The sequence below is a fragment of the Gracilinanus agilis genome, chromosome 2 (genome assembly GCF_016433145.1).
Source record: "Gracilinanus agilis isolate LMUSP501 chromosome 2, AgileGrace, whole genome shotgun sequence".
NCBI lineage: Eukaryota > Metazoa > Chordata > Mammalia > Didelphimorphia > Didelphidae > Gracilinanus > Gracilinanus agilis.
Genome location: NC_058131.1, coordinates 485,023,507 through 485,045,627, shown reverse-complemented (window position 1 = coordinate 485,045,627; position 22,121 = coordinate 485,023,507). Strand labels below are relative to the sequence as shown.

Genomic DNA, 22,121 nt, shown 5'->3' with positions numbered 1-22,121 from the left:
TGTGTCTTTCTGTCTTTAAATTCCAATTCATTCCCACCAAGTAAACCTACCGTGGCTACAGCTCTGCCGAATCTGATCGCTCCAAAATCACTGGGATCTAGGTATTTGTTGGTGCAGAAATAAAAAGCAGAGGAAGCCACAGCCATGCTTGTCCAAGAAATAATTTTTACGACACTATTAGCCATAGTGTTAGTTATTCTCTGAAAAAGAGAACTAAAAGAAAATCCGAAAGTTTGTTTGCTTCAATTCCGAAGAATCTCGGCACAAAGTCTATTACTAGGAAAGTAATAGCAAAGGTAATCAATGAACAGGGAGTCAAATAAGACTAAGCTCAAACATCACTTCATGCACTTTATAAGCTATGTAACCTTTGTGATTCAACTTGAACTCAATAAAGCAGACAAGTTATAAGTCTTGCTTAGGTCACACAAGTAGCAAATGTGTAAGGTCAAACTTGAACTCAGGTTTTCCTGACTCTAGCTTTAAAACTATGGTACTTTGTTTCTGTGATAGTATTCCAAACCCAGGCTAACCATAGCAAAATAATGGAAAGCCAAAGTCATCTCTCTAGGGGAACCTAATTTACAGACAAGGTAAGTCTGGTCAGAACTGGCAAGTTAAGCCCTGAACATCTGGTTAATTTTCCAGATGTTGGGTTTTTAAAATAATGAGTTTTACCAATTCCTTTTCCTTTTCCCTCATAGTCATTTTCAGAACCAGAACAACCGAAAGTTGCAGGATACAAAATAACCCACATAAATCATCAGCATTTCTATTTAGTTCCATCCAAAGTCCAGTAGCATGAGTTAGAAAGAGAAATTCCATTTAAAATAAATCTAGACAATATAAAATACTTGGGAATCTATTTGCCAAGACAAACACAGGAATTATATGAACACAATTACAAAACACTTTTCATTCAAAAAGTTAGATCTAAACAATTGGAAAAACATTAATTGCTCATGGTTAGGCTGATGGAATATAATAAAAACAACAATCCTACCTAAATTAATTTACTTGTTCAGTGCCATGATACCAATCAAACTACTAAAAAACTTTTATACAACTAGTAAAATAACTAAATTCATCTGGAAGAACAAAAGGTCAAGAATATCAAGGGAACTAATGAAAAAAAATGTGAAGGATGCAGTACCAGATCTTAAACTGTACTACAAACCTAGTGATCATCAAAAACAATCTGGAACTGCAAAAAATATTTATAGCTAAGCTTTTTGTGGTGGCAAAACATTGGAAAACAAGGGAGTATCCCTTGATTGGGGAATGGCTGAACAAATTGTGATATGTGATGGTGATGGAATACTATTGTGCTATAAGGAATGATGAACTGCTTGATTTCCATATGAATTGGAATGAACTCCAGGAACTGATGCAGAGTGAAAGGAGCAGAAGCAGGAGAACATTATATACAGAGACTGTAACAATCGTGGCACAATCAAATGTAATAGACTTTGCTACTAATAGTAAAGGAATAATCCAGGACAATTCTGAGGGATTTATGAGAAAGAATTCTATCCACATCTAGAGAAAGAACTGTGGGAATAGAAACAGAAGAAAAACATGATTTATCACTTGTTTATACAGGTATATATGATTGGGGGTTTTGGTTTTAAAATATTACTCTATTACAAATATGAATAATATGGAAATAGGTTTTGGGTAATAGTACATGTATAATCCAGGGAAATTACTTGTCAGCTCCAGGAAGGGAGGGGAGGGAAGTGAGGAGGGAGAGAAAATGAATCATGTAACCATGGAAAAATACTCTAAATAAATAAATACATTTTAAAATTCTGAACGTTGGGTTGTAGTGAAGTTGTAACACATTTATTTTATATGTATACTCTTATGCTGAAGGGGACTGCTCCCTACTTGGCTTTTTGTCAACATACCTAGCAATCATTGGTTTTGTTCTCTTTCCCTTTTATCCCCAAATTATTGTAATTTATAAGTTGGTTATGTTTACAAGATCCTTTGGGGAGACTAGTCTTCCAAAGGATCTCAGGGGAGATTGTGTAATTGGAATTTGTTACCCTAAAAACTATAATCTCCAGCAAAACTATGATCCCCAGAAAACTACAATTCCCAGGACCCAACTCACTTCCTGTCATTAACAAGTTGACATTGACAGGATATAAATTGGGTGGAGGTCCATCTCTCTGGTCTCTCTTGGCTTCTTGGCTTTGGTGGAGTGGGCATTTTGAGTAGGTAGAAAAGACTTAGTCACGTGGTTCTGTTTTTTTCAGATAGTAAACTTAAAAAAAATACTTAAAAAATAAATACTTAAAAATACTTAAAGTATTGTACATTAATTTAAATCCTACAGTTACAAGATGTAAAATGAATAATTTTGATTATATTGAATTAAAAAGGGTTTGTACAAACAAGACTAATGAAATCAAGATCAGAAGGGAAACAACTGGGAAAATTTTTTATAACAAATTTGTCTGATAAAGGTCTCATTTCTCAAATAAATAAAGAACTAAATCAAATTTATAAGGACACAAGTCAGTCGCCAATTGACAAATGGTCAAAGGATGTGAATAAGCAGTTTTCAGAAGAAGAAATCAAAACTATCAATAATCATATAAAAATGTTCTAAATCCCTCTTGATTAAAAAAATACGAATTAAAATAACTCTGAGGTACCACCATCTATCATGATTGGCCTATATGACAGTAAAGGAAAATGATAAATGTTGGAAGGAATGTGGCAAAATTGGAACACTAATGCATTGCTGGTGGAGCTGTGAACTGATCCAACCACTTTGAAGGGCAATTTAGAACTATGCCCAAAGAGTTGTAAAACAATGCATGCCCTTTGATCCAGTAATACCACTACTAAGTCTGTATCCCAAAGAGATTTAAAAAAAAAAAAAAGGACCTGTTGGTACAAAAATATTTACAGCTGTTATTTTCATGGTGGCAAAGAATTGGAAATTAAAGGTATGTCAATCAGTTAGGGAATAGCTAAACAAATTGTGGCATATGATGGTGATGAAATACTTTTGTGCTGTAAGCAATGATGAGCAGGATGATTTCAGAATGAAGTACTGAGATTATCTGTGTTGTTGTTGAAGAGGATGCTATGGTAAGATACTTTGTTGTTCACAAAAGTATCTTTCAGCTCCCCCTTGGAAGATAAGCCAGAAGTGACTTCCCTTCACCAGGCCAGTATATAGTTTGCTTGGAGCCTATTTATATTTAATAGGTATGTATATAAGGATTAGTAACAAGGAAACCTTACCACTAAAAGGGAACTATATCTACCCACCTTCTACATTTGTCTCATGACAAACTCTTCAGTTCTTCCAGCTACTCTGAAACTGCCTAGCACTTACTAAAAAACCCCAAAACGCTACCTGACTACAATCTACCTATAATCCTTATTAAAATGAACTCAATATTATTAAAGATGTCTCCATGTAAAACACCAAGTCAGGCAGCACAATATGGCACAGGCTGCCCAACCATAGAGTAACTCTGGAATGGCCCAGAACAGGTCTTTGCTCTTTCTTCTCTCAAAACTGTTCTCTACCACAGCAAATATAACAGATTCTTTCCCCAAAATGATTTCTCCATCAGGCAAGTAGGAACCTTGAGATGGATTTGATTTCTCTCTTTCCTATGGTCACCAGAGACTTTGGCAGATAGAGAGACATCCTCATGTATATGTGGGAATGTTAGCTTATAAATGCATTTTGCCTCTCCTTTTTTTTTAAACCCTTAACTTCTGTGTATTGGCTCCTTGGTGGAAGAGTGGTAAGAGTGGGCAATGGGGGTCAAGTGACTTGCCCAGGGTCACACAGCTGGGAAGTGTCTGAGGCCGGATTTGAACCTAGGACCTCCCATCTCTAGGCCTGACTCTCAATTCACTGAGTTACCTAGCTGCCCCCTTGCCTCTCCTTTTCCCAGTATATGGGAAATATTTAGCCTGTAAAGGCACCTGTTGTGCCTGCATTTATTAGAGTAGGTGCATGCATAGCTAAACTTACTCTATAATAACAAAAACAAAGGCAGCCAGATGGCACAATGGATTGAGTATCAGACCTGAAGACAGGAAGACTCATCTTCCTGAGTTCAAATCCAGCCTCAGACACTTAACTAGCTGTTTGACTCTGGAAAACAGTTCTTGCCTTTAAGGCGCTTATATCCTATTTGGAAGTATTCTATCCTTTAATCCATTTAAACACTTGCCCCTGTCTACTCAGTTTCTCATCTGTCAAGCTGGAGAAAGAAATGGCAAACCATTCCAGGATCTTTGCCAAAAAAAACCCAAAACAAACACATAACCCAAACAGGGTCACATAGAGTTGAGCTGCAATGGAAACAACTGAACTTCTGGTAACTTCCTAGCTCCAAAGCCAACACTAACCACTGTACAACCTAGTGGCTACTTTTCTGAATATCAGCTTCCTCCCTGGTAAAATAAGACACTTGAACTAGGTAAGCTCTAAGGTTCCTTCAGCGCTAGATCTAGATATATGATCCTGTGACCAAAAGATGGAATTTATTATTATTTGTCCTTCGTACTCAAAGAGGAACAAAAATGACATCACTGCTCATATCTTTTGACTCGAGCATACACTGGATTGAAGTGAGGCAGAGCTGCACAGTCATCAGCCTCACTCTTTCTTCCAGAGTCATCTATGACAAGACAAAAGTCAGGATGACAGGTGATGCCAGGGATGCAGCGGATGACCTTGACCTCTTATGTATCTAAGTGCTCCACAGTGCCTGTTTCAGTTGGTACAAACTGTTCTCAACTGTGCCTTCTGCCAGGGTAAGTTTTCACAAAGCATTTATGCCTAATACCTATGTTTTAGGTAAAATTCTGGGGATACCAAGATAAACATTAAACATTTCTTGTCCTCAAGGAGCTTACATTCTATTTGGAAGTATTAAAAGTACTTCTATGCTTTAATCACTTAAAACAAGACCCTGACTTTTGGAGTATTCTAATGCTCATGGACCAGTGCAATAAGGAAACAAAAGCTCAGAGATTTACATGATTTGCCCAAAGTCCCCTCAGCTACATGGCAGAGCCAGGACTTGGAATTTGGGTCCTGGATGAATGATAGCAGTTCTCTTGCTATTATAGCACACTACCTACCTCCCAAGTAGTTTTTTTTTCTTTTTAACCCTTGCCTTCCACCTTAGAATCAATATTGTATATTGGTTCTGAGGCAGAAGAGCAGTAAGAGCTAGACAATGAAGGTTAAGTGTCTTGCTCAGGGTCACATTGCTAGAAAGAGTCTGAGGTCACATGTCTGGGACTAGGCCTTGCTCTCAATCCACTGAGCCATCCAGCTGCTCCCCCATCCCCCAGATAGTTTTAAGAACTTTTTTAAAAAGAAAAGTTTAAAAAAATCCTCATACTCATATTCATTTGTAAAAGCCATTCTCAAGAAAAGAACTGCCAAGTTCATGTACCCCCTACTTCCTCCTCCTCTCACTGCTGACACTGCTGACAATTATTATAAAAGAAGGTTTAAAGAGCTAATTGACCTGAGTTGTTTACCTAGATTTCATTTATTGGTCCAAATGGTTGGGATCAGTTCCCTGCACTACAGGAAAGGGGTTAGACTTCTTAAATGCTCTTTTTTAATTGAAAAAATAAATTTAAACTCTGCTTTCAAGGACACTCTTTTTTTTATTCCACTAAAGTCATAAAATTCTCTCTATTCCCATGTCACTTTACAAAGACTTTTTAATAAACCAAGTCTACATTTTAAAGGTGTTCCCAAGCAATTTGATATATAGAGACAAAAACATTCCTCCACTTCTCAAATAAAATCCAGCTGGTACTAGACCTGGGGGAAAGAAAAACAAACATGGCACAGCAGAAAATGCTGGAGGGGCTGTGGGAAAACAGGTACATTAATGCACTGTTGATGAAGCTATGAGCTGGTCCAAACATTCTGGAAAGCAATTTGGAACAATGTTCCAAAAGTGGTTAAATTGTGCATACCTTTTACCCAATGATACCATTACAAGGTCTATATAGCAAAGAGATCAAGGAGACTCTTTTTGTACAAAAATATTTATAGCAACTCTTTTTGCAGGACAAAGAACTGAAAAGTGATGGGGTATCCATCAGTCATGGAATGGCTGAACAAGTTATGGAATACTATTGCACTATAAGCAATGATGAAGGAGATCCTGGAAAGAAGAACCTGGAAAGACGTGCACAAAGTGAAGTGATCAGAGTCTGAAGAACAATTTACACAATAATAACCTTGTAAAGTCAAACAACATTAAAAAAACTTAATAACTGCTATCAACAGAGTGACAAACAATGATTCTAGAGGACTCGTGATGAAACCTGTTGCCCATTTTCTGACAGAGGATTCAGGGTACAGATTAAAACCTAATGGAGGGGGGTTACGGGGGTTTGGGGGAGAGAGAAAGAACATGAAATATATAACTATGGGAAAATATTCAAAATTAAAATGAAAAAAACGTAATGGAGGTTGGGGGACATGGACTATGAAGGAAATTTGTTTTGCCTGACTGTAGTTATTTATGACAAGAGTTTTTTTCTTCTTCCTTTTTCACTGGAGGGAGGTCCTGACAAAGGATTCAGAGTACAGACTGATACTGATTTTGGGGGGCTGCGATGGCATATAGCCAATGCAAGAATTTATTTTGCTTGATGATAATTTTTTAAAACCCTCACCTGCTATATTAAAATCAATATTGTGTATTGGTTCCAAGACAGAAGAGTGGTAGGAAGTAGGCATTGGTGGTTAAGTGACTTGCCCAAGGTCACACAGCTAGAAAGTATCCTAAGGCCAAATTTGAGCCCAGGATCTCACTTCTCTAGGCCATGCTTTCAATCCCCTGAGCTACCTAGTGGCTCCCTTTACCACAGATATTTTTTACATGTTGTTTTTTCCCCTCACTGTAGAGAGGAGGAAAAGAGAAGATGGATTTTCCTTGATTTTTAAAATGTTAATTTAATAAACCACTGATATGGTCGAAAGAGTACTAGATCTGGAGCCAGAGGGCCTGATTTCAAATCCTAGCTCTCCTACTAACTATGCAACTTTAACCTCTCTGGGTTTCAGCTTTCTCATTTGCAAAGTGCAAGCTAGATATTGGGTTCAATGGCTTCTGAAGTTCCTTCCAGCTCTAAAGATATGAATAACTATCATAAACTCATAATAAACTGAAGTTTGTGGTGCCTTAAGAGTTACACAGTAAAGTTTATAACACTTTAGCATGAAAGGTAGTGCAATTTTACATAAAAAGAAACTGAGGCTCAAAGGGGTTGAGATTTTCTCGGTCACACAGCTCATTAACAGTTGAATTTAAACCTAAGTTACTATTCGTAAATCATTTTCCTTTTTTCCAACTCCTCTCATCATTTCAATCCTCTCCTATTCTTTGTGATCCTATTTGAAGTTTTCTTAGCAAAGATAATAGAGTGGTTTGCCATTTCCTTCTCTAGCTCATTTTCTAGATAAAGAAACTGAGGCAAACAGTGTTAAGTGATTTGTCCAGGGTCATATAGCTAGAGTTTGAGGCCAGATTTGAACTCTTGTCCTCCTGACTCCAGGTCTCACACTCCATCCACTTCGCCACCTAGCTGCCCTTAATATAGTTGAGGAAACTGAGGTAGATCTAAGTTAAGTGATTTGTCTGGGGGCACACTACTCCCAAAAAAAGGGAGATCCTAATTAGTCAGTGATTAAAATCTGATATAATAAAATTAGGACTTTGGTCCTTAAAATTTCATGAAATGTATTCAAATTTCTTGGATAGGTAAAGGCAGAGAGATAGAAAGAAAAACCTATTTTAGCTAGCCATGTGGGTGCTTCCAACATGGACTCCTTCAGCAACCTTCTTTTTGGACTCTAACTGGGAACAAGTGGCTATAGAGGCTCATGGGACTCCTGATAGTAACTGGTGGAACCTCTTACTGCTTCAGGGAACTGGTTTATTTGCTATCTTCAAATGGGATCTTGTGATTTTGGGAATTGTGGTACTTCTTGGAATCTGTATTAGCTGATATGTACACCCACACACCATAGATTATGGTCAAGTAAGAAAGGAAAAAGAGCTCACCTTTGAGTGGGAAACCTTTGTGTTATGCCTCTGTTTGGCTGACCCACTGTCAAATCGGATGTGCAATATGAATCTCTGGTCTTTATTATTGTTTTTCTCTATATTTTATTTTTCTCTATATTTTAAATAGGACATTTGATTTTTTTCTTCTTAATTTTTTTGTACTTAAGTACATGGAATAAGTATTAATGTTTTTGATTGTGAAGAATAAGTTTACAATATCTAGTAGCCCTAATACCAATGCATACTCAAAAGCTTTAGACCATGGAAATCTGCCATCAATTAAGTATTATGGGACTTTAATAATTGTGTCTGATTTCAGAAGAAGGGATTAACAAGAAACCACTGAACAGTGCAAAGAAGCACAAGGTCAAGGAGACCAACAATCCCATTGGGATTGATGAGAATCTACTCCAAGGTAGAGGACTTGTTTCACGGTTCAAGGAAGTGACTGACAAATTCAGACATTGGACTTCCCTGTGCCAGGCTTCTACAAATATTTTCGTTTGGTTTTCATTTTGGCTCTCCTCTCCCTGAGACTGAAGGTAAAATCAGACTAGGGAATCATACTTCTTTTTTACCTCAGACTCTTGTCTTCTCTTAGTATGGCAATTTCCCATAGTCCTGGCTGCTGATGGGTAAGTGCAATATTGCTGCAGCTGTCTTGCATGCTTGTAGGACATAAGCCACTTTAATTGGACCTTGCTGGTGATTCAAGGACCTGTTATGGTTTTATTTTTATTCATAATTTTATACACACAGGATTTTTATATATTTTTTATCCAGAATTTAATTTTTTCCTTCTATTTGTTTTTTGAGTCTTTGGTTTTCTTTTGAGAATTGATTCATATATCTGTAAAGGTTAAAATTAATGGACATAAATTTAAATCTTACATACCTCATAACTCAGCCACGTATCCTAGTGATTCTAGTGTTGGTCAATATCCTCCTAAGGAGGGATTGTATAATTATCCTAAAATCCAAGGTTTAAGATCTTTTAAAGCAATCTTAGGAAAAGAAAAACACCAATACCCTGAACCAAGAAAGTGGATCTTTTAGAGAAGGTGCCATAAGGATGCCTACGGAAAATACACACTCCATCAAAAGATCCAGAGTGAACTTTGGGATATAATGAACTGAACCAAAGGGGGTTGAACTTATCATTTTTTTTTAAACCCTTAGCTTCTGTGTATTGGCTCCTTGGTGGAAGAGTGGTAAGGGTGGGCAATGGGGGTCAAGTGACTTGCCCAGGGTCACACAGCCGGGAAGTGTCTGAGGCCGGATTTGAACCTAGGACCTCCCGTCTCTAGGCCTGACTCTCAATTCACTGAGCTACCCAGCTGCCCCCCTTATCAGCCCCCTTATCATTTATTCTGAATGTAAACTCTTATGCCAAAGGGGAGTGCCCCCTAATTGGCTTTTTGTCAATGTGTCTATCAATCATTTTTTCTTTCCCCTTTTTCTTTTCTTTCCCTCTTATTCCCCAAATTGTTGTAATTCCCTCTATGTAAAGTACAATATTTCATACACCTCAAGTAAGAAAATCTTTAGAGGTATAGGCTACATATGTGGAATGATTCATTGGGGAGACCTGACATGTTAATCTCCCAGAAACCCCCAAGTGAAGAGATTTTAACATGCTGATCTCTCAAGGAATCAAAGGGGGAATTGTGAGTTCCCACCACCCCCCTTTTGGGTAACACGGCTTGTGTGCATCTCCGTGAGTCTGCATGAGTTTGCATCACCTACATCTCCTAATGTGGGTCAAAGGACTGTGATCTATGTTCTTTTTTTTTTTTTTTAAACCTTTACCTTCCATCTTGGAGTCAATACTGTGTATTGACTCCAAGGCAAAAGAGTGGTAAGGGCTAGGCAATAGGGGGTCAAGTGACTTGCCCAGGGTCACACAGCTGGGAAGTGTCTGAGGTCAGATTTGAACCTAGGGCCTCCCGTCTCTAGGCCTGGCTCTCAATCCACTGAACTACCCAGCTGCCCCCTGTGACCTATGTTCTTGATCCAGAAATGATTCTGAAACTTGATCCAGATGTAAAAGAAGCAATAAAAGCAACAATCCAGCAAGTGATTGCTCTCTATGCACTCTATCTACAGTGACCAGCCAAGGAGAAGGTGGCAGAGGGAGTTCATGTTGGGAGCACCCATGTGGCTAGCTAGAATAGGCTTTTCTATCTATCTCTCTGCCTTTAACTATCCAAGTAACTCTAATAAACTTCATGAAATTATAAGGACCAAAGTCCTAATTTTATTTCTTACACTGACAGGGTAGAAAAAAAAAGGATAGGAAGATCATACAATTCACATTCCAATAAATGGTCCCTTAGCTAAAAATAACATACAAAAATAAGGTTTCCATCCTCCTCCTCCAGACTGTTAAGAAGTTCTTCTATAGCCCTAAGGATAAACTGGGCAGCTAGATGCCACAGTGGACAAAGCACTGGACTGGGAATTGGGAAGATTCATCTTTGTTAGCTCAAATTGGCCTCAGACACTTACTAGATGTGTGACTTTGGGCAAGTCACTTAACCCCACTGGCCTCAGTTTTCTCATCTGTAAAATTAGCTGGAGAAGGACATGGCAAGACATTCGGATTCTTTTGCCAAGAAAACTCCAAAAGAGGGTCACAAGGAGTCAGACATAGCTGAAAAATGATTGAATAACAACACTAAGTCTATATTGGTGCCTAGGTGTCATAGCTAGGTCAACAAAAACAACCCACAGGAATAAACTGCCAAATTCAATTCTTGATATTGGTTTATATGAGTCCTCAAAAAATGTATTTAGTTTATCCCCCCTTAGTCACCATCACCAAAGGCTATGAAAGTATCTTAAACTAATTAATGGGCAGCTAGGTGGTACAATGGACCTGGAATAAGGAACACCTAAGCTCACTTGACCTCAAATACTTTTCAACTGTGTGTCCCTGGGCAAAATCACTTAACCTCTGCCTGCCTCAGTTTCCTCATTTGCAATATGTAGAGTGCTGTGGTGAAGTTCAAATGAGATAATTATAAAGTGCTTAGCACAAAGCCTGGTACATAGCAAGCTCTATATAAATGTTAGCTATTATTGTTATTAATAGCATATAGCCCAACTAGCACTTTAGGACCCAAGGCCCAGTCAACACATATGCCTACGACATTCCACCCCTTTGGTCGTAGTCTTGTGGTGGCCACATGAACATATTTTATGCCTAAAATCAACAACCCAGATCCCAGTTCTAACTAATTAAGTAAAATACACATGGACTAATTTGTAGGGCACTCTCCCAAGTATTCATAGTCAAATCACCCTTTCCTCTTTCATTCCTCCAAGTCATAACCGAATCATGGCTTGTTAGATGATCCCAACACAGCTAGAAGCCAGCTGAAGACAGCACAGTGAACAGGAACAGAAAACTAGTCTCTAGAATCAGAACAACTCAAAAGATATTTCTACTCCAAAACATTTGAAAAAAAAATTATTCTCTGGAAACAGAAGCTAAGTGTTGCTTACAAAATGTCTCTTGGCCCAAGATATAACCTCCCACCTCCCCCCACATTATGTTTCATATTCTACATTCCCGTGGCCCCTGGCCGGGGGCCTTGTTAGGTAGCTGGCAAGTGAAACTACACCTTCAATGATCCCCAGATATCTCCACGGGTGCCATTGTCCATGCTTAGGCTTTTGCCCATTTTACCTTGGACAAGGCAGAAGAATTAACTGGCTAACACATCTTCCCCCTCTCTTCCTCAACTTTTTCCAAGTAGTCTAGGTTCATATTTCATTCTTCTTTTGCCAAGCCCTCCTCAGCTTTCAAGGAAAGGATACCATACGAACAAGGTAGGAAGACAACCAGTATTGTGTGCTTTTATTATAGTTATACATATCAGTCTTAATATACAGTGTAGATTTGTTGGGTATTTAGAGCAGGGGAGGGGTTGGTTCTGGTTCAGGCTATTATTTCGTCTTCCTAGCTGGTAAACCTTTTAGAGATTGCATGTCCAAACTGCACCTTCAAACTGCCTGTAAGCCCCCACACTACCCCAGACAGCAGAGGGAAGTGTTCCCATTGGGCTGCTGGGTGGAGGGATGGGGCACATTTAAATGACCTCAGACACTGTGGAGAGGATGAACGGACCAGCCCCCTCCAGCAGGCATGCATAATACATCTTTACCAACATGAGCCTAGCCCAACAAAGTAGGGAAAATTTATGGGAAGCCCTTTGATTTCTCCAAATCATTCCATACTATTAATGTCTAGCAGTGCTGAGTCTAGGGGGGGAATGTACCTTAAAGGAAGGCATGGACAAGGATAGTCAGGGTTCAGAAATGTGCTAAAATCTGGACCTAATCAAAGATTGTAACATACCACCAATGAGGTACTCCAGAGTAGAAACAGAGTAAAAGATATTTTAATTTTAATTTTTAATTTAATTAAATTTAATTAAATTAAGTAATAAATTTAATTAAAATATTTTTAATTTTAATATACATTCAGAGTGCTCAGTTATTACCCCGGTTAAGAGAAAATATGTTGAAAAAATTATGGACAGAAATCACACAGGATGGGTAGGCATGAATGGGTTAAAATTGGCATCACTGGAAGGGATTTACTAATCAGTGATATCACAGATTCACTTGAGTTATGTGTCTATAATTACATGAAGACATGTTTGTCTCCCCGATAGAATATAGGCTCCTTGAGGACAGGGACTATTTCATTTATCTTTTTACCCCTGATCCCTGGCCTTAATAGCACTACTGAAACCCTATTGGGGAGGCAGCTGATATGGGAATCCTGGGTTCAAATCTGGCCTCAAATACTTTTTAGTTGTGTGACCCTGGGGCCCCAATTACCTAACCCTCTTTGGTCCTGGAACATCCGATACCTGCTTTTGATTCTAATATAAAAGGTAAGGGTTTTTTTTTAAAAAAAAGCTTATTGGTTGACCGATTGGTTGATTGATTACATTGCCACTACCAAAAAAAGAAACATTGGGAGCCCAGTACACCTTAGCTACATTCTCTGTGGTCCAGCTACTCTGCCTTTCTTTTCTTGTTGTACTAACACCAGCCCCAAGGAAATAGAGATCGACAGTCATAAAAAACTACATATATGTTGGCAGGAAAACACAGTTTCATTACAACACAAGTTGGCCAAACCTCCCCAGCCAACAATGACAAGTCAATGCTAGTTCTCCTAAATGAACTTGTTGAAGTCAGCTTGGAAAACTTGTTATAGAGGTTGTTCCAACCTCTGATACAGAGCAGTCCAGTCATGGCAACTCTTCCTTGTTCACAGGGGAGTTTTGTCATCTAGGTGGAAGGAGCAGCAGCAAAGAGAGACCCAGCTCTCTCAAGACCTAGATTCCATGCAAACATCTCTCAGTAATAAAAGAGGTGGAAATTGAAATACATAAAATAGATGATATAGGAGCTGAATTGTCTCTAAATAGACCAGAGCTAGAGCTTTCCATAAGGTCTCAGTAGGTCTTTAATATGCAAATGAGCTATTATGGTACTCCCTCCAGGTATCTTAAAAGACCCTGTCAGCTGTGAAATATGTCGAAGGATGAAAACACCTTTCACCATTAAGTCCTTGGCTAATGAATCACCTGTTCTAGTTTGTTCTCTGCTCCTTTGACTTTTTTTTTTTTTAATTTTAAACCCTTAACTTCTATGTATTGACTTTTTTTATAGGTGGAAGATTGGTAAGGGTAGGCAATGGGGGTCAAGTGACTTGCCCAGGGTCACACAGCTGGGAAGTGTCTGAGGCCGGATTTGAACCTAGGACCTCCTGTCTCTAGGCCTGGCTCTCAATCCACTGAGCTACCCAGCTGCCCCCTCCCTTTGACTTTTACTTGACTTCTCTTTTGGTCTTACTTCACTTGGGGCCCTGGAGATGCTTAACACCTGGAATCCTAATCAATAGGTAGAAAAGAGTGGCTACTTTGGGAAGGTTCCCATAGATCAGCATTGGCAAAGTACTGGTACACATGCCCAGCCAGCATGGGAAAGCTGCTCTGTTCCCCCTCTTCCTAGTGCCCGAGAACACTTTTTACATGACCCACCCCTCTGTCCAGCCACCCAATACAAGCACTTCCTCCCTCCACTCTCTGGGGTAATGCTGGGGGCTCACAGGCAGCTTGAAATTGTAGTTTGGGCACTTGAACTTGAAAGCCTTTGCCAACACTTCCAAGAAATAATTCTGGGGTAAAGATGTCCTTGAGAACCAAGACTATTTCTTCTACACATACAGTGCTTGGCACCATACAACAATCACTAAACAGATGCTGAATGATTATACTCTTTTGATAACCCATAGACCCCAGCACAATACCTGCTTATGTTTAATGCTCAAATAATACTTGTCAATTTGACAGATTGGTTATTGAGATTTCATTACCTTGGAAACTATCATTGAATGGATTTTAGGAAAGGAATTGTTTGAGTCTTAGAAATTTCAATTCAACAAACATTATCAAGCACCTATTAGATGTTGAAGAAGATACCAACTTTAAGAAATGGTTCTTGAGGGCAGTTAAATGGTTTGGTGGAAAGAAAACTAGGCCTGGACTTGGGAAGCCTGAGGTTTAAATTTGGTCTCAGACACTTCCTATCTATGGGACCCTGACAAGTCACTTGACCCCAATTGCCTTTTCCTTACTGCTCTTTTGCTTGTAACATATACTTGGTATTGATTCTAAGACAGAAGGTAAGAGTCTGAAAAAGAAAAAAATAGTTCTTGGAACAGTTAGATGACTCAGTGGATAGAGTCAGGCCTAGAGACTAGAGGTCCTGGGTACAAATATAGCCTCAGATACTTCCTAGTTGTGTGACTCTGAGCAAGTTACTTAACTCCAATTACATAGCCCTTACCACTCTTCTGCCTTGGAACTCATATTTAGTTTCAATTCTAAGAAGGTACGAGTTTATAATTAAAAATAATAATTCCTGCTGTTATGGAGGCTATCTATAGTCTAGTTAGAAGATATGACACAGATAAAAATAATTCAAAATAATGTAAGGAGTCCATGAAAGAGGTACAAACCAAAGGGCTATGTGAGGCAAAAGATACTCGAAAAAAGATTCTTAAGGAAGTAGCAGCTGAAATGGCTTTTAAGGGGCATATATGAATTCAATGAGCAAAGAGGAAAGGAGATATCCTTCCAAGCAAAGGAAACAGTGTAAGTAAAAGTGTGGAGGTGAGAAAGCTCAGGTTTTGTTTGGAGAAAGAGTAGTTCAGTTTGGTTGGAAGAGTAAGAAGGCAAGAAGAATTACAAGACTGGAAAGATAGGGTGAAGTCCAATTATGGAGAGCCTTGAATGCCAGGCATAAGAATTTAAACCCTATTTGGCAGAAATCCAAAGTCATTGAAATTCTTGATAAGTGACAAGAGCACATTTGTATTTTAGGGGAGTATGTCCCAGAGATGGGATGAAGAGAGAACAACGAAAGTTAGCATTTATATAGTGTTTTAAGGTTTGTAAAGTACTTGAAAAAGATCTTATTTGATGTGCGGGAAGCCATCAAAACCCATGACATTTAGCACAGCTCATCACCAGCTATGACACCAGCACAGGTGTCAAAAGGATGGATTTTTCACTCAGTTTCCCCTATGAGACTCTTTTCTCACTAGCATCCCCTTCTACTGAAACTATTACAATCAATATCCTTACTCAGCCCCAGGGAAACACATAAAAACAATACAGGCTAATAGCAGAGCCCCCCACAGGTCCCCTATAACTCCTAGGAAATTCCCACCCTTACATTACATACAGTAATACAGAAATTCTCCTAGAAATCACTTCACAACAAACCAGCATATAGTGAGTTAATGTTAAGGATTTTAAAACTCTCACTCAGATTCCCATACACAGGTGCCTGCAAAAACAGGCCGGAACAGTATCCAAGTTTCCCCCCTCCCAGACCTGATTTGGTACCGTAATTTAATATAAAAGAACAATGAATGAAATATGGAAAAATCGTCTCCCATGAAAAAGCCTGTACTTTCTCACCACTGTAGCCCAAGAGATACGTCAAACACACCTAATACATTGTCTCCAAGGATAAGATGTATGGTGGGAATAGAATTCATGTCAACATTGATGCAATCTTGAGAAAAATGATATAAAAATTAAAATCAGCAGATGGCACTTCAGATCAGCCACTGCAAAACTACTGGGTCTCTGTCTCTTCTCATTCCATTTTCTCTCAATTGTCCCACTCCCAAGGGGAACTGGACTGCTGGTAACTCCCCTTTACCCCCCCAGCATTGATGCTCACAACCACCCTAGGAGACAGACGTTTATCATTATTTCCATTTTACAGATGGAGAAACAGAAATGACTAGTCCAGTATCTGAAGCTGGATTTGTAATCTAGTCTTCCCGACTCCAAACCCAGGACTCCATCCACCCTAACACCTAGTTGCCTCTTGATAGGATGATAGGATGTACAAGAGGAATCACTAGCATTCACTAGCAAACAGCCAATCAAGGCAAGTGGGTATATAACTATATTATTGCTAAATCAATGGTAAGAAGTGCATCAGTGCTCCCATATTGCAAGAGAAACCCCAATGGGCCATGAAATGGAGAGCAAGAGTCTCAGTAACTCAATAAATGAGCAGATAATGAACAAAAGTGACACCTATCCTTGGGGCAGAGCTAAATGGAGCACTGACCACTTGTCCCTAGTGTTATAGGTTTGCAATCACTGATCTGTGGCTGGACTGGCTCCAGAAAACAAGAGACATGATCTTACATTAACTCATTCCTTTAGCGACTCTCACTTTCCAAGAATGATGAACTCATGCCCTACTGTCACTGAAAAGGGAAAGAACTTTTAAGAAAACTAGATTGGTGGAGAAGAGGACCAGAACAATACCTCAGCCAAGTTGAAAAATGATCATATGGTTTGTTTCAAGGAACAGGCAAATCATTAAAAGGCAAGAGTGGTTAATGAAAAGTGTGTAAAGTGAGAGGCCCAACCAAGGAAGTAGTGAGCTGAAAAAGGCCAGTACTCTGACACTTTTGTTCAATAAAAACTCTGTCAAGGATTGTTTTAGCATAGAAGCTATAGAATCACAGAAATATTAGAGCCAGAAAGGACCTTAGAGATCATCTCGTCCATATCTTTTGCCTATCAATAAAATAATTTTTCAGTTGATTACAAAATACATGAATTTTTGAAAGTAGGGAAAAGATCCAAGTGCGCTTTTGTTCTTTGAAGGATCTGGGAGAGGAGGCATATCTAGAATGAGAACAAGGGCATAATAATAACATTTATATTTATTGAGCATTTTATAGTTTAGTAGAAAATAAAATGTAAGCTCTTCTCTGGTCAGCCTAAAGCTAAAACTCAAGAAAGCAGACTTGAAATCCCATGCTGGCCCTGATCCTAAGTTCTTAAAATCAATACATCAAGAGAACTCAAACTCTTGGCAGATGCTATCAAGTTGAAAAGGCTTTAAATACAAATCTAGTGACAGACTGTTATTTGAGTTGGCAAAACAGACATCATTCCCATCTTGCAGGTCAGGGAACTGAGGCTCACATCAGTTAAGTGACAAGTTACATCTTTTTAAAATTTTTTAGTCCTTACCTTCTGTCTTAGAATCAATACTATGCATTGGTCCCAAGGGAGAAGAGCAATAAGGGCTAGGCAATGGGGGTGAAGTGACTTGCCCAGGGTCACACTGCTAGGAAGAAGCTAGATTTGAACCTAGGACCTCCTGTCTCTAGGCCTGGCTCTCAATCCACTGAGCTACCCAGTTGCCCCTGACAAGTCACATCTTGCAAGTGGCCAAGTCAAATATGAATGAAGATTTTGTGACTAAGAAGTATGTGGAATACAAGCCAATTAACTAACAATTAACATTGTAATGGGTGTCAATGGAAGGCTATGAACTAGAGAAATGGCATTCATCACCTTTTTTATATCCAACTATTGTCTAAAAATAAATTTCTAGTGAAGATTTCATTAAAAATAGCTTGCTTAAAAACCCTTAAATTAGAAGAAACTTTTGTTGAGCATCTTCTATAGGTGTAGCACTGGTCTAATCAATTTTAAAAATCTCTTGCCCTCAAAAGGGCTTACAATCAAAACAGAGAGTCAAAGAATATGTTCAAGTACCATCCAGTCTATTTTAGTACACACTGATCTCTCCTCTGGGGCAATCAGAGCCACACAGTTTGGTACTTCTATGGGTTAGTTTTCTTTCTCTAATTGGCCTTGTCAATGGGATGTGTTCTGATTTAATAATTAATCTGTTGATTGGCTAATTATTGAGGCATAGATTTCACCTCTGGCAGAGGTTATGGACCTACATAAGTCACTATAATCAAAGAAATAGCAAAGAACTTTACAATCATCCAGGGAACCACTCCATCTGCAAGCAAAAGAAACTGACACCTGGGGAGCTTAGGTGATTTGAGAAAGGTCATACAACTAATCAGAGCCAATTTACAGAGGGAAAGAAAATATTTGCTTGTTAATTGAGAGAATATAAAAGAGGAAAATAAAATAAGTTGCACACACATAAAAAGGAATATGAACTACAACTCAATTTTATTCTCCTGACTCCTAATCCAGCGTACCCCTTTACTCTTCCTAGATAGGTTTCTTCTCTGCAGGCTGTTCCAAAAAATTGGATGTTTTCCATAACCCTTGTTGTACTACAATATACTTCCAAGGTTCTGGGATTCCTTTCACAAGAATAACTTCTTCCATCTATGCAGACAGCAGCCCCATCCACACCTGTCCATCCTGGGCAGTGATGTCCATCATGGGTCATCCTCGGGACCAAAGAATTCATCACTTCAGTTCCCCAGACTAGCGTTAGAAAGCGATACATAATGATCTCTTGCCAGCCTGCTCTTCGCCCCTATGGGTCTCAGTTTCCTCATCTGTAAAACAATGGGTATGGGGCTAAACTGGAAGTGTGCGCTGCAATATTTAGTCGCTTCGGTGCACTGAATCCTGGGACTCACCTCTAGAAGGCTCAATCACGCCTCCCGTCAGCCTGCCGGCTGGGGAATAAAGGACAAACTTCGGGCTTGCCCTCGAGGCCGGCTTTTAGCCCACTTTTTAACCCGGTGACTACCAGGGACTGAGTGGCTGAGCCTCCTGCCACCAAGTCGCCCGCAAAGGGGACCTTCAGAATTTCCCAGATGCCGAGGCTCAGCTCTCATGCGGTTCATTTTTTTTTTTTAATCCACTTTCTTCATTCCACGCAACAGTTCTATTAACTGTAATTCTGCCCAGTTCTGGTGGAAGCTGGAGAAAAGGCACATTTCCTCTCCTTCTCCCTCCCCTCGGCTCATCCAGAGAGAACGAGGCCCAACTGTCAATACAACCAGGGAAGTACAAACTGTCACTTACCGGCTTCCCCCAACCGACCTTTCGTTTTCTACGTAGGGGGAATCTGGCGATTCTCCTCTCGAGCCACCTCCTCTCCACCGTGCGAGCTCCAACGGTTTGCGTGCCAGAGCATGCTGGGAGTTGTAGTTCTGCTTGAATCCCCGAGGGAGAAGGGCTGGCGAAATCACTATAACCTGGAACCATCTGGATCGTTTCATTAAGCGAAAGAAACGGGGGACCTCACTTTCAAAAAATCAGTATTTTTTCAATACTCTTTTCCTGTAAAGTTGTGTTTATGTCTCATCCCCTTTTCAGACCGTCTAGAATTGTCCATCTCCCCTAGTTTCTTAATAATTAAAAAAAAAAAAAAAGCTATACACATAGCAGGTGCTACATATTTGTTAATATGGAAATATGTTTTTCATGATAATACGTGTATAACCTAGATCAAATTGCTTACCATCTCCGGGAGTGGAGAGGGAAAAGAGAGGAGACAATTTGGATCTTAAAGTGTGTGGAAAATTATTACATGTAATTGGGAAAATAAATGATCTTTTAAAAATTTTTTTACATAATAAATGCTTGTTGAATTGATATAGCTTGGCTTCCAACACTGAACGACATTCAAAAGTAGAAGAAAAAAACAATCACAGAAGATGTTACAAACATGTTTTAGAGGAAGGTTTTGCAGATTTTGTTAAAAGATATTTTATTTTACCAATTACACATAATTTTCAACACACGTTTTCTGAACAAGATTCAAGTCGCTTCCCTCCCTTCCCTATCCCCTCCTTGGAGATATTAAGCAATTTGATCTGGATTAAGCATGTATTACCTTGTAAAACATTTCCATATTGTTCATTGTTGTAAGAGATTACTCATAAAACCAAACCCCAAAATAAAAACCCAAATAAACTAAAGTGAAAAATACTATGCTTTGATCTACATTCCAACTCCCAACAGTTCTTTCTCTGGAGGTGGATAGCATTCTTTGTCATAAATCCCTCAGGATTGTCCTGGATCACTGTATTGCTGAGAGACGCCAAGTCTTTCACTGTTGATATCCCACAATATTGCTGTTACTGTGTACAATGTTCTTCTGGTTCTTTGCAGATATATCCAAATAAGATTTTACTCTAAAAGGAGAGAGGAGCTTTTATGAATATGGTAGATTTGGGAATGACATTGCTATTACTAGAAAGTCTTATTAAAGAAATTATTATTCTAAAAAGTATTATGGGGGGTGAAGGGTCAATTGCAGCTTTATATTTTAGGCATTCAAGTATAAATATACAGATAGTTCTATTTCACAGAAAAACAATACCAAAGATTCCAGGAAAAAGTAAGAAAACATCTGTTACTATACTCCTACTGATCTGATTAATAAGAAAAGCTCTTGTCCTCAAAGAACTTGAAATCAAAATAGGAGACAAGGAATTTGTTCAAGCCAGTCCTGCTTGACAAGCATCACAAGTGTACATCATTTGTTTTTCACTTTGTGGCGGTTAGGACTTTAGTTGCAGAAAGTTTTATGTGAAGAGTGTTTGGTGGCACTAAAGACAAAGAGGGTGGTGGCATATATATAATTTTTTGGCCTTCTCTAATAAAAATTAGAATAATAACTGACATTTATATAGGATATCAAAGTATTTAAGATCTTTTATATACTCATAACAACCCTACAAAGGTAGATACCTCAGGTGTCATTTCTCCTATTTTATGGAAAAGAAAGTAAATTTAGAGAAATTAAGTGACTTGATCTTAGTTACACAGCTAGGTGTCAGAAGTGAGATTTGAAATCAAATATTCTCAATCCATCATTTTTTTCATTATGTATTTCATAGGGTTGGTGAGTATGCAGGGGAAATAGCAGACTACATGATATGACGGTAAGCTGTCTTAATACCAAGGTAGGTTGGTATAATGGATCCTGGTCCATTAAACTGGTCCTGTATTCACAAAGACCTGGCTGGAAATCCCACCTGGCTTTGAAAGATTTGTTGTGTGACCATAAGCAATTTACTTGCTTTTTATTTTTTATAAAAATTTTTTATAAAAAATAAAATATTTTATATTTTATAAAATGTATATTTTATAAAAATAAAATAATTTTTATAAAAAATTATATTTTACACAAAATATAATAAAGAAAATATTATATTTATAATAACATATGTGTAATATATCTAGATACATTATATATATAATATATACACAATATTTAATATATAAGGCAAATAAAAGTCAAGTTCCTTATATAAGATGCAATTATATAAAATGTAAATAAATAATATAAAAATAAAACAAGTTCTTTATATATAATATATTAAATATGTATATTATAATATAAAATAAAACAATCAAGTTCCTTAGCTTCTGACAGGGCCTTCAAAAATACTCAGCTTTAAAAATGGGGCAGCTAGATGGCTCAGTGAATTGAGAGCCAGGCCTCGAGAGGGGAGGTCCTAGGTTCAAATTTGACCCCCAAACACATTCTAGTGGTGTGACCCTGGGCAAGTCACTTAATCTCCATTGCCTAGCCCTTACCACTCAGCCCTTACCACTCTTTTGCCTTAGAACCAATATACGATATTGGTTCTAAAATGGAAGGTAAGAATTATAAATTTTTTTTAATTTAATAAAAATTTTTAAGATTAAAAAACGAAGATAATAT

At 38.4% G+C, this 22,121-nt stretch overlaps 1 protein-coding gene across 2 annotated transcripts in view; it reads right to left on the bottom strand.

The window, feature by feature from the left end:
• ADCK1 (aarF domain containing kinase 1) overlaps positions 1-19,665 on the bottom strand; it is a 101,845-nt gene extending 82,180 nt beyond the window's left edge. The window contains exons 1-2 of one of the 2 annotated variants that reach the window (XM_044662115.1): positions 19,469-19,665; positions 51-213 (exon numbers count right to left, since the gene is read on the bottom strand). In XM_044662115.1, the coding sequence (XP_044518050.1) occupies positions 51-213; positions 19,469-19,665 (360 nt within the window). Of the gene's footprint in view, positions 1-50; positions 214-19,468 lie in introns of those variants that run through there. The other variant, XM_044662116.1, reaches the window with a different exon arrangement.
• Positions 19,666-22,121: the final 2,456 nt, after the last annotated feature.